Source organism: Mixophyes fleayi, chromosome 6, assembly GCF_038048845.1.
Source record: "Mixophyes fleayi isolate aMixFle1 chromosome 6, aMixFle1.hap1, whole genome shotgun sequence".
Lineage (NCBI taxonomy): Eukaryota > Metazoa > Chordata > Amphibia > Anura > Limnodynastidae > Mixophyes > Mixophyes fleayi.
In genome coordinates, this window is record NC_134407.1 from 190708271 (window position 1) to 190721993 (window position 13723).

General features: G+C 38.5%; 1 protein-coding gene across 1 annotated transcript in view; it reads left to right on the plus strand.

Moving 5' to 3' along the window:
- Positions 1–4887: 4887 nt before the first annotated feature.
- The window catches only part of LOC142095001 (protein-glutamine gamma-glutamyltransferase E-like), a 49322-nt gene continuing 40486 nt past the window's right edge, over positions 4888–13723 (plus strand). The window contains exon 1 of the mRNA XM_075177700.1: positions 4888–5038. Within this exon, the coding sequence (XP_075033801.1) occupies positions 5032–5038 (7 nt within the window). The 5' untranslated portion in view covers positions 4888–5031. The remainder of the gene's footprint in view (positions 5039–13723) is intronic.

Genomic DNA, 13723 nt, shown 5'->3' on the forward strand with positions numbered 1-13723 from the left:
TATAACATGTTAGGGCTCTCTTCATTAAAGGGAATGTATTGCTTTATATAAAAATAACCTTTTAGCATTTCTGCATAATGGCAAATGATAATACAAGTCACTTTAATTTATTTCTATACTAAATTATTTTCTGTTTAAAAGTGAACTAAACCTGAAAAAATATTTTGAGATGTTGCAAAAGATGAAATGTACTGTCTTATCTTGTCCTGAACAACTCTCTAAACTCTGTAAAGATGTCGCTGACTAAGGCTTTAATATTTCTATTACGTGTCTGTATCTCGAGCCACAAACTTGGGACCCCGTACCATAGTTTTTTGCTATTGCTCTGCTTCAGTGTTCTTCGGGCCGCCCAAGGAGGTGTGACCATGCAGATTAATAGGAAGTTGCAGAGAGCCTATTGGTCCGCACTGTTCCCCTCTTGTTTTGCAGACAAATAATGTTGCTGATTTGTGGCTGGCGGAGCACAATTTGGTTCTGGAGCCCCCTTTATTAAGGGGTCCTAGAGCTGTAGCCCCAGTTGCCCTACCTATAACTTCACTCTCTATAAAGTTTGTTTTTCTTTGACCATATACAGTACAGTACTGCCCATACTGAGAGAGGTTGTCACGGCATCCACCTGTTAGCAAACTTGTCTATGATGTATATCAATCTAAAATGCCCAGTTGTCACTTCCACATGAATAAATGGAGTCATCTAATACTTAAGTGTTTTCATATTTTGGGTTTAGTTCTACTTTAAATTAAGTGAGACTTAAAGCATTTTTGTTATTTGCAAGCATGCTATTTAATAACTTTGCATTTAAGGAAAAATTATTATAACTTTTGCTATCCTTATGTCCTCTGTGGTCCCTTATAGTCCGTTTTGGAGTTTATGTATAATGTATACCCATGGAAGAAAAAAATGTAGCATTCTGTCCAAAATAGTATAGCAACTATAATGTGACAAAATAATTATGTAATGTTATCTAAAGTTCTTTTAAAGTGTTAATTGCATATACTGTATATATTTTTGGTGCTTAGATGTATCATGGGGAGGCTTCCTTTATTGTTTACAGTGGTTTCCATGGGAAACAATTTGAACTGCAAGGTTATGAGGTTTACAGAACACCTTTGTTTCCATATACTGTTCCTGTCATGATAACTCATGCCAATATCTTTCTGCACTAAATGTCTGAATTCTCTATGATGACTGGAAAAGGAAGTCACTAAGTGGAAAACTCATATACCCATTCACCAGTAAATAGGAGGAGCTCTAACAGAGGGTGTATCTAAATAACCACGAAGATCAGAAAATAAATAATTTACATACATTATGTAAAGTGGAGGAGGACTACACCGTCGGGCTCCATATAATTTAGAGGGGGGCTTGGTGATGCTGGACCTTCAGTAATGGCTGTACTTCCGCCACTGATTATGCCTAAGACTTAATGGGCCTGACTCATTGAGGAAAGTAAGGCAAAAAAATGAATACATTTTCTCCTGAACAAAACCATGATACAATGCAAGGGGTGCATATTATTTTGCACATAAGTTAAATACTTCCTATATTTTCATGTAGCACACAATTACTTGCTAGCTTTATATTTAAGCTGAAATTTAAAGTTGATCTAGAACATGCCCTTCCCCAACTATAAATCTGTCACTACATTTTAAATTTAGCTCCCCCTCCAATGCAACATGCTTTTGTCAAGGTGCAAAGTTACTATTTTTTTTTTGCTTTCCTTTCCTTAATGAATCAGGCCCAAAGTGTTCATATTTAATTTCTCTAGGTGGATTTAACCTTGGATTTAACCTTGACAAAGCACTGCTCTTAATGGCAGATAAAACTTATTTATAAGTAGGAATAGGTCACATTTTATTTTTTTCTATAATTATTCAAGTAAATGTATAGACATAAACTAAATTATTATGTGCAAAGGACCTTATTTATATATGTATTTTTATTTATAATTATGACTGGCACTGCATAATGCTTGTACTGCTTACATAAAAACTGAAGGTGTTCCATCAAATTACAATGGAAATGAAGTGTGGGATGATTGTTTTACTTTACTAAAATAATAAGTTTTGCAGGAAAAATTTGTGCTTATTCAGAAAGAAAAATCATATGAAACATAAATGATTGCTCTCTCTCTTTAAAAGTCATTCAATCATATCCACACAGTGGAGACAGCAATTTTGTGGTCTAAACCAATATCCAGCCTATCAATTCACTCGGAATTAGTGATGTCATGGGCATGGCATGAGGCACAGGCTGCCTCAGTGATGTCACTACTTCCGAGTGTATTAATAGTCTGCATTGAGTCTTATAATTAATGGTTTAATCCACAAAATGGCTGCCTCCACTGCAGGCAGTATACATTTTTTTTTTTCTAAAACTATAGCTGAATTGAGAAAAGTTTACATTTGGGAAATATTTATTGAAAATTAATGAATTTTACCCTAATAAAAAAAACCTGAAGGCAACATGTTTAATGAGAATGTTTATTTCTAATTCCTGAATACGATTTTCAAATACTGTTTTTATGCTCAAAAGTCACATCTGGGATATTAATGTAGTGCATCTAATATTTTGCCTCCATTTCTCCATAATGTATAGTGTCTCTGGTGGTATCTTGAGCCCCCCCTACCTTCTGAGTGGTTGCTGACAGACAGCTATAAAATGAACCTCAGAATAGTGCTTTAGCTTTTGCGGAATGGTAACATGACAAGTAAAGAGATTCAGAACGGCTTATGACAGACGAGAGGGTAGAAATGACCAGAGTATGGTGTCACATCATTAGTAATGCTCATGCTATTTTATAAGAAAATCGTTAAACACAAGAAGCTAGATTTACTAAGCTGCGGGTTTGAAAAAGTGGAGGTGTTGCCTATAGCAACCAATCAGATTATAGCTCTCATTTTATAGAATGTACTAAATAAATGATAGTTAGAATCTGATTGGTTGCTATAGGCAACATCTCCACTTTTTCATACCCGCAGTTTAGTAAATATACCCCAAGGTATGCTATGTGCTTAAGACATAGAAAGAGAATATAGGATGCAGTGTTTTTCGATCCCTATAAGTAATGTGTGGATATCTGTGGGACTTGGTTCCTACTGGTAATGAAAGTAACCTCCTGGGATTGGTCACATCTGGTAGTGGGAGGTTAGCTCTCCATCCATTGGGTAGTGTTGATGCGGCCAGCTACCCTCCAAGCTGGTGACTTAGGTTGGAAAAAACAGTAGGGACAATAAACAAATTTTTTCTTAACAGATGTTGTGGAAAAAAAAATCGGATTTCTTTGTGCACATAATGCCTAAACAGCTTCAGGGATCCTACATTTTGTTGTTCTTATGGTGTTTGATATTGATGTTATGTTATTTCCTTATTTGTTGTGTTTCAAAGGTATCAATAAAACTGCAGCCTTACCCACTCTAACGTTACACGGTGTATGTATATACATATGTATATACACTGTATTTTCTCACTCCTAAACCTGTCTTTACAAGAGCTTGTAATACCAGGTGTGTCTAGGATGAATCACTTTGCTACACCCATTAATTGCTTTTCATGTTTGTTTTTTTCTTTTTTTTGTGTGGTGATTATTATGGGAACATTAAAAAAAAAAGCACATTCATGTTCATAAAAACACACATTTAGTGGATAGCAATAATCGGAAACCCACAAAATAGATTCCCACAGAATCATCCCAAAAGGCACATCTAGAGATGAGCAATGTTGTGGCAGATCTTCTTGTGCATCAAATTTTGCAGCAAATCAGGCCATTTTGGTGATGCAGTCTTTAAGAACTGGTTTTGCTTCGCAATTCCTCAAAATGGCGCTCGGAACTTTATTTGTAAATTACGCATTTTGCAAAAATGACCACAGTGTCTCTTCATTTTGATTTGTGGTGTGGTTGAGCTATAATAATTGTCAATTCCTGGTGAAGTAATTTCGGGTGCAACAAAACCTATAGGGGGTTTCTTTGCGGAACACTTAAGGTAAAATTCCACTGGCATATGTGCAAAATTCCACATCCAAATGTGCAATAAGGCAATAATTCCATGGAACATTTTTTAAAATGTTGGTCATCTCTAGGCACACCTCACAAAATCTTTGGTGAATGGTTTATAAAGTGATATACATAACTCAGTAAGTAAATAAGCATGGTTGGTTCTACCAATCGGATAACCTAAACAGTTACCTAGGATTCCATAATGTCATTAATTCTGTCTTTTAATGTCCCGTGAAACCCACACACTGAGCGCTGTCCGGTGACATGGAGGAGCAGCAGCCCGCGCTTCTTATCAGTGAAGTTGCTTACTGCTGCTCCACCATGTCTGTGATGGGTTGAGAGTACGGCGCTGTTCAATGCAGTTACAACCTAGTGCCACCCTCCCAGACTAGGGAGCAGCCGATGCCAGCCACCAACTCCCGTCTGCTATGGCAAGAAGCAGTGTGGAGGTATGAGGTGGGGGCACAGCACCTGCTGGATAGGAGAGCACACCCTGAAAATAAGGTCTATATAAAAGTTGTCTTTTTTATTTCTGTAGGTGCTATGACATTACAAGGTATTTGTGTTAAAAGCTTGTTCAGTATTTTACCCTTCATATGTAACTACTGTCTGCTCCTTAATGATACCAAACTATGATATGAAACTGCAACTCAAAAAAACAACAAAAATGCGGTTACTGTATTTATTGCCAGACAATACCCTCCCTTTGGGATTCCTACGTGTGTGTTTCAGAACTCTTGCTTCAGTGAACATGCTTCTAAAACCACCCAACTTGCCAAACAGGTTTCTTAATCCATAGAGTCAACTTGCATAAACTGAACACATATTCATGCAAATCATTGCCAAATACAGGTCTAATGAACCCTTGTGGGGTCACGGTCTCCACCCACAGCCCATTACTGGCTCGGCATTTAATTGCATGCCAATAATTATATGTCTGTTGGAAAATAAGTCTTAGACACTGACGATTGAGCAGATCCAAAGCATCGTTATACGTATTTAATCAGCATTTTTCGAGCTGAGAAGAAATCACCATGACAGGTGAGTAAAACTGAGTTGTTTGACTACAAGTTGATTACAATGAACCCATATTTACGCTGGTGAAGTTAACATGAATATACATTACTATGACAGATCACTTTGATCATGAACATTACGCTCTTCTTGATTAAAGGGTGTGAGCTGTCATTCTGATCACAGTGTAGAAAAATTGCGTGATAGATTATGACATTGTTTAAATGGCTATGTCCGTCTTTTATCCTAGAGTATGAAGAGTTCTAATTGCAGCTATTGAAAGAAATAATATTGATTCACATTTATTATTCATCTGCTGCTCAAAGATCTGGCTTTAGTGTAGTTCAGTATTTTGCCTATAGGAAATCTAAGGAGTATTAAAATCAATTTATCTCATATATATCCAGCAATCATAAGCTCCTGACACGTTTACTGTACATATATATTTGTGGTTGTTATAAGTAGCTCTTTTGCATTTTGTTTAGTAGCCCTTTAAATGAGCACTTCCTTATTATGACATACAATGCTTGCTCTGTATGATTTTATTGACCAACTGAATATTCAGCTGAACAGACAAACAGCAGAAAACACATCTACCAGGCTGGATGTAAAGATCAGTGATATTTAAGAAAAAAAATCTGTGATATTTAAGAAAAAAAAAAGTCTTGAAATTAATGGAACGTGTGAAATTATCCAGGTTTCTGAAAATGCTGTCAAAAAAATCACTTACGCCATTATCGAACATCTCTGACTAATTGCACCATGACATTTCCATAACTATAGAGACACATTTCTGCTTCATTATAGGAGAATCAATGCACAGTACACTAAAGCATAATTGATGGTAACCACAATGTGATTGTGTGTGACCGGTAGAGCTATTATAAGGATAATTATTTAAAATAGAAGCAGGTTTAAAGACAACCTGACTCACGTTTTCAGTAAAATGATTCTGTTTTGTAATTTGAGTTAAGTGTGAGTTTGGTTATACTCAGTTGTAATTAGTTAAAACTGTTCTGCTCTTAAGCACCTGATCTTTTTCAGCTAATTACCAACATGAAGATTTCTGTGGCAACAATCTAATAATCCTCCCGACTGCTTTACCCATGAAAATAAACTTCCCACCTTTAATATGGTCCTTCGCTGAAGAATAATATAATTTTTGTACTGTAAATGTGGCATTAAAAGGACATTGTGCATCCATCTATATATTGTGGCAAGAGCCCGCTACTGCTGAAGCACACGCGAACAACTTCTTCCTTTTTATGTAGTTTTATTGTCAGGATGGTAAATGTTTTGACACTGTACAGATTTCACAGCAATACTTGGAGACCCTAAACGCTAGCTAGACATAGCTCAGCTCTCTGAAGACCAGCCAGCTTCCCCAGCGCTGATCTCAGTGCACAAATGATACAAACAAGCTTTTATACCTGATACTCCTCCCCCAGCCTTAGCTTGATGGACAGGTGACACACCCACCTTCTCTTTAAAAGGAAACGCCCCATCACTGGCTCTGTTTGCACTAAAGAGACACACCCTGTCTGTTTGCTGAGGAAGGATTTCTCTGCATGTAAGTTAACCAAACTTAAACTATTGTTTGTTACACATAGGTCTTTACATTCAATCTAGGTGCATTGCTGCACAAATGTTTTACTTTACTTCCCTGCTTTCTCTGCATATTGCCATCTAAATGCCTCCTTTTGTTACAATATACATATATATATATATATATATATATATATATATATATATATATATATATATATATTTATATATAAGCATTCCAGGTAACAATGACTCACGAGCATCCTGTTTTCTTTTTAGGCCCAAGTTTCAGCTACAGTTTAGAACTTAATCTAATATTAACTTTCAATTTCATGTTATCGTTTCCCAATAAGGCACATAATTAGTAACAACCCTCTTAGTGTCACCAACTTGGACATGGTATTCAGACTTAAATATAACAGCTGCATTGCCAAAAGCTGCTAGGCTGTCTATCAGAAAGAAGATCAGTCAGACATAGTATTTAGGGATTGGGTATGTGAAAACCAGAAGAGTCAGTCTTCACATTCCTCTCTGTGATCCAAGTCTCCTAAAGAACACACACTCATAATGTGGTGTCCATACTTCCAGGTGTCTTTGCAGCTACAAAAGTCTTAGTAATTAAGAAATTAACCTACTGGGCACTTTTATTTATTTGGTACACTAATATAATCCCATAAAATGTACTACTGATTCTGGTGCTCATCAATTTTATCAGTTCAGCCCTGTAGTCGCACTCCAACGGAGACACACTACTATATCTGACTTTTTTCAACTCACCCTAACACAGAGGAGTTTTTCAGCGCTATCCTACCCTTTTTTCCGCTATCATGTCACTTAAACTTCTGTCCCTAATGCCAAACGTTACATTCTCATAACTGCCCTCAACAAATCCAAGAAGACATTGTGCTTCAACAACATGCTCACTTCTCCACACCCTATTCAACCCTCCAAGGGAAGGTCTTCACCCAGTCCTTTTATGCTTCTGTTACTGCAAAAAAAACAGAGGTGTAGCCACCTTGGTTTGTAATACTGTCCAACTCACTGTCCAACACACGGTTGCAGACCCAGATGGCAGATTTACAGTACAAATTGGTGCCTTAGGTCAGTAGCTTGTCACTCTGGTCAGATCCCCTTTCTATTGAATCTCTTCAAGCAAATTGAGAAACATGCTCATGGTCACCTGCACCCTGGCGTAGATTTTAACATGATTCTGGACACCAGACTAGATAGATCTCCCCACACAGCTGCCTTGACCCCACCCTTAGCCAGACAATGAGTCTAGCAAAGAAATGTTTCCTCTTTAATGAGTCCTGGTGGATGTAAATGGCTCTGATAGAGGATATACCTCTTACTCTCCCTCCCATGGAATTTATCTGATCATCTTAAAGATCTCTTGTTTGTGCATGACAACTGTAACGTGGTTCTGCCAAAAGGGCTGCCAGGGAATCTAAATGGGTTCTACAGCCCTCTGATCTTGAGCAAATGATAGATGACTACCTGCGCTCATGCAATCCTCCAAAGCTTTCCCCTGAAGCTGTGAAACTGCTCAATTCCAAAATTTTAGAGAAGTAACCATTTGATAATAGACCTTTGACTCTAACATGACGAGGGCTAAGAATTCGGTTATCACCAATGAAGAAAATGATCCCTCTATTTGCGTCAGCTACCGTACCATTTCTAAGCTGAATGTGATATTAAAAATTAACGCTAGAGTCCTGGTCCTCCCTTCCTTAATCCATCAAGATCAGGTGGGTTTTGTCCCACACCAAGCAAAGTATTGATCTAATTCACCATGTAAATCAGTACCGGTTGCCATCACTCTTCCTTCCCTAGATGCTGAGAAAGCCTTTGACCATGTGGGGTGGCCCTTCATGATGGGAGCTCTTACCTCTTATGGTTTTCCAGACAAGTTCCTCACAGGAGTTTCGGGTCTGTACCATAAATCCACAAACTTGGTCCTCGGGAAAGGGTGCATTTGTTTGCCTGTTGGTAATGGAACCCCCTTCTTTTTCCTCTGAATTTCAAACCCATTGCCTTCAAAATTAATTAAATTCCAGATATTTCTGGTTTCCAGTTGGCATCTGGTAATCACAAAGTTGGTCTTTATGCAGATGACATCCTTCTTACTATATCAAACCCCTTACTTTCGCTTCAAAACCTGTTTGCTGAAATTCAGTTTATTCAGCTTTGTCTAACTGTAAAATGAACATAAACAATATGGAATTTGTAGCTATGTTTTTATCCCTCCAAAACGTAAACTACGCCTTAAACTTAAATCTTCCTTCATTTGGAGTTCCAACCAAATTTAAGAATCTTGGGGTTAAGCTTACCAAAAAGGTTGGTAGCCTCTTTCAGGACAAATAACCTCCTTAAACACCTGTTTTGCCCTTGAAATCGTAGGCTGTGGCCCAGTTCAAATAAAAGATGCAGATCCCCCTTTTCTGGAACATGGTCTCCCTGGGTCTCTTCAAACACCCCTCCCCAATCCTTCTCTGAGCAGGCCCACAGCAATTATATGCAAAATGCGCAATGTATTAACATTTAAGCTACTTAATGAATAAGACCCATAATGAGCACCCTGAGAAAATCCTCTGTATATTTTCATAGACCTTGGACTTCCTTCATTAACCAGACTCTTCTCAATCTCCAAGCTAAAACCTTGTCTCTATCCAATGAGCTACTAGTCATCAGATCTTCAAACCAGTTCTTCTCCCCTAAGCTGTCACCCACGTGGACTACCTCCCCCCATCATATCACTCTAGTCCTGAGTCCTCCCTCTCTTCCTCCCCCCCCTCCTTTCCCATGTTTACTTTTTCTTTTGTAAGATCCACATTGTAAGTTTGTTTGTTCTCACACATTTTGTTACAAACTGATTTGTAAAGCTGGTGTTGAATCTTTTATCACTGTGTTACTGTAACCTTGTAATGCTTCCTATGTTCTCAATGATTAGTATTGGGAAAAAAAAAATACAAAAAAACATGATCAACCACAACACACTGAATTTCTACTGATCAGGATCCTGGACTGATTAGGTTGATCAAAAAAAAATAAATTATTTCTTACCATTATCTATGACAGGTTTAAACCTGTCCTCCTGGTATTACTCAATTATAAACAGTGAATTGATTAAAACAATTGCATAAGACTTCTTATGGATTGAAGTAAACTAGTAGCAACATGTTTTCTATATTTTTACTGCTAACAACTTTTTGCTTTTATTTTTCAAAATATACAGATGAAATAAGTTGTGCACCTTAATACCTTAATACCCTGAGAATATTGTCCAATGTAGATATGCAAATAAATTTACTGGAAGTAGGATCGTTGGAAGTTTGCAAAATTTCCAATGGCTATTGGGACTTTTTTCACGGTTATAGACACCATAGGGGGCACCGGCTGGTATTTACGCAACTGAATAGGGAGGAGCGGAGTCTAACGCACCTCCGGTCTTGACCAGGTTCCCCTCCAAGGAGGTATGGTCTTCGTTGTGTGGGATGCGCAGGTCGCAGTTCTCCAAGTCAGTTTCCATCGCGGTGGAGTAGTACACAGGAATAGTCAGACGATCCGGGTCAAACCAAACAGTAGCGCAGTACACAGGAAGAACCAGAAGAAGTGTCAGGAACGAGCAGAGTGTCAATACTAAACAGACTGTGCAGTACCAAATCGGGATCCAGGAGAATGAGCCAATAAACAAGCTAAGAGTCAGCAAAACACAATGGAGCATACAAACAGGAAGGGCTGGAGCTGGTGTGAAACAATACTCTAGCACCCTAATGGTGTCAGAGTGTTGTTTAAATAGAGGAGAGGGGAAGCTGATTCGGCCGCCAGAACCAGCTGACCACCACAGGAAGCCCAGGCAGCGCGTCCCGTTGCCTAGCATGCGCATGCAGTGTGTGACCAGAGCCGTTGCTAGGCAACGGGATGCACCGAGCAGCGAGAACAGCCGACCATCCCCTGCATTTTGGAGGAGTGCGGGGACGGCACCTGACAGTTTGGCTTCAGAATTTGCAACAAATAGACCTATTGCAAAGTGCTTAGAGCTGCCCAACCCAGGACCAGTGGGTCAAGTTTGCTGTTTCAGATATAGTTTAAATACTAGAGATAAAATGAATTTAGGAAGGGAAAGCTTTCATCTATTTTTGTATCTGCTAGTGACAAACATACTAACATTTAGAGATGTATATTTATAGATTATAACACAAAAAAATGCACAGTTAAATAAACTAATAAGGTATTCATAGATAACTTTCACTTCCAGCAATGTAGGATTTTGATGGGGACTCGTTTTGCAGATCTCTACATGGGATTCTGGGAAGATCTGTGCATTTGGATAATTAATTTATTTAGAACTAATTTTTGTGTGTGCTATATAGATGGCGTCCTGATTGATTGAAAGGGTTGCCATTTGTTTATTCGTAAAATAATGAGTCATAAAAATTGTAATCTTTCCTTTAACCACACATTCAAAAGATTATCTATAGGCTTCCTACTCACCACTTGTCGTAATAAATCCAAATTCTTAATAAAATATTCTTTAAATCCACAAATGCAAACATTTAGCTGCATTATATTAATGGACCTTACTCTCAATTGAAATATAACATTGATTTTGGGTAATTTAAAATAATTTAAATAAACCTTCTATTGCTAATTTTGACTCCCAATGCCAAGTACTGATCAAAAGATTTTCATTCCTGCATTTTATGGTGGGAGTTTACGAGAAAGCTAGGAATTACTACCTGATCTCTTTGCATTCTTCCTCTTCTTCATACACAACTATAAACATATACACTTCATTAAGCATGTGTATTAAAGCTCCCTGTGAGATCAAAAGGATCATAAAGCAAAAAAGCAATATACTTTTATGTGAAATTCTTTTTAAGTAATCCCTTCTCTCAACTTTTGGACTATTTTTAGAACAAAATAATAGTTTTAAAAATGTTATAGTACCCAATGTTTCTCAGAAAATTAACCCATTTATGCTCAATAGATTAAATCAACCTGGGGGTAAATGTATCAAGTTGAGAGTTTTTTGTTGGGTTTTAAAAGTGGAGATGTTGCCTATAGCAACCAATTAGATTCTAGCTGTCATTTTGTAAATGAAATAAATGAAGAGATGCTAGAATCTGATTGGTTTTTCAAACCCGCCGAAAAACTCTCAGCTTGATACATTTACCCCCTGGTATCTTTTGCTGACTTTACCAACCTATATATTGCACATGTAAGTCAGCTAATTATCAAAGCCATCATTTTTGGTCAAACATAATTTCAAAATTATTTCCAATTCATAAGTATTAACAGTGGGACAACACATAGGGGTAAATGTATGAACCTCCGGATTCTTCAACTACAGCGAGTTCAGCGTCTTCAGCGCTTAAATTTAAAGCGGCGCTGCCTTGTAAAGGGAAGTTTCCCTTTACAAGGCAGCGTCGCTTTAAATTTAAGCGCTGAAGACGCCGAACTCAGCACAATCTTGATCCCTACACTCCAAAAGTAAACTAGGAATTACTTGTGTAAAATCAAAAAATAGTGTTCTCATATGTGGCACTACCGGTCCCAGGAAGCCCAGGAAGTCATAAACTATTTGGTATGCTGACACATGTAGAACTACAAGCGACAGTATGCTCTTGTATCCTGGATCCGCTTGGATCTGTAGTTCCACATAGAAAAATACCTTTTTAAAAAAAGCATACACACACAATAGAAAAAATCATTTAATTTAAAAAAATACTCACCCAATCCCTCGTTCTCCACTTTATTAGACCCCTGAATCTAACGGGATGTAAAATAAAAAACATGTTACAAGAAGAGAACTTGCTCCTGGTGGAACAGCGTCACAGGGGGCTGTCCAAAAATAACCAAACCATAGTGGCTTCATTCTAATTGGCTAGAGCGTGAGAAAGACTCTTGAAAGGACTCATGTACCCTCATGTGATCTCAAGCAACATTCATTCGTAAAATGTATAAATGAATGTCATTGAAACAAGTAAGTGCATTGACACATGGTGTCCATACACATAAGTAGTAACCAGCCCAGGCTTTAAGTGCTTTGGCTTGGTTAACTTTTGAGAGGAAAGGGGGTCACACGTTTTTCAATTTATTTATTCTTCATTAACACTGTAAAGGTCCGAGCGGATGATCATTAGTAGCACGAATCATTGCACCAGGGACCTAGGACCCTCAAGAGATACGCCTCCTGACTAAATGGTTCTCATTAAAGGGCTCACCGTGTATGTTCCCATAAACTTCACATCAACCTTAAAATCTAAACATTTGCATGCAAATAAACACACGGAGACATGTATAAGTTACTAAAAAATGGCAGAACTTTTATTATGATTTTGTATTAAACTAAATCTATGGTGGTGGTGAAAGGGCACTGCGAAACAGCTCTCAAGCTGATAACACTAGATCACATGGGGACTGGCACAAACCGCCATAAGTCCACAAACCAAGGGGAACAAATCCCATTAAAACTTGCGCTGAATTGGCGTCAGAGTGACTGCCCCTTTGAAACTCACGCTGCCCTCCCTCACCAAGCCGGACAGGGACCCTCCACACCGAAGGACCAAAAAAGGAGTTACTGGTGCCTCTAAGGGGACAGTGACCTACGACCAACTACCTGTGCGCCCACTAATCAGCCGCTGAATGCAGTGCCTTCCTACCGCAAATGTTAACACATAAGATACTTAAAATGAGGAGTGGGTGGGTGGGATCTCGTGCTGCAGAGTGAGGCAATCCAGGAAGTACAGCCTGCTATATTCAATCAAGGTCCCTCCCACAGGAGCTACCATTGGCCGGGCCCAACCCTATGTTAACCCCTTCAGGTAAGTGTTCAGTTTGCTACAAACACTGTCGTCCTTTAAGTGCGTTCATCCTAAAAGCCTCATTTGTCATACCTTGTCTATGCTTCTACTCATTACATTGTCTATGCTTTTACAACCATTTCTTCCCCCTGTGTGTGGATGCGCATGTTAGCTATACACTAAAATCTTAATTCGGACATATCTCTGATGCAGTGGTGGAGCTACCATTGGTGCAGCTGGTGCAGTGCACCAGGGCCCATGGAGATAAAGGGGCATGCTGCACAGGGAGCTGGGCCTCAGTTCCCTCATCCCTTCTTCCCTGCACCTGGGCCCAGAGCTCGCTAGTTCCGCCTCTGCTCTG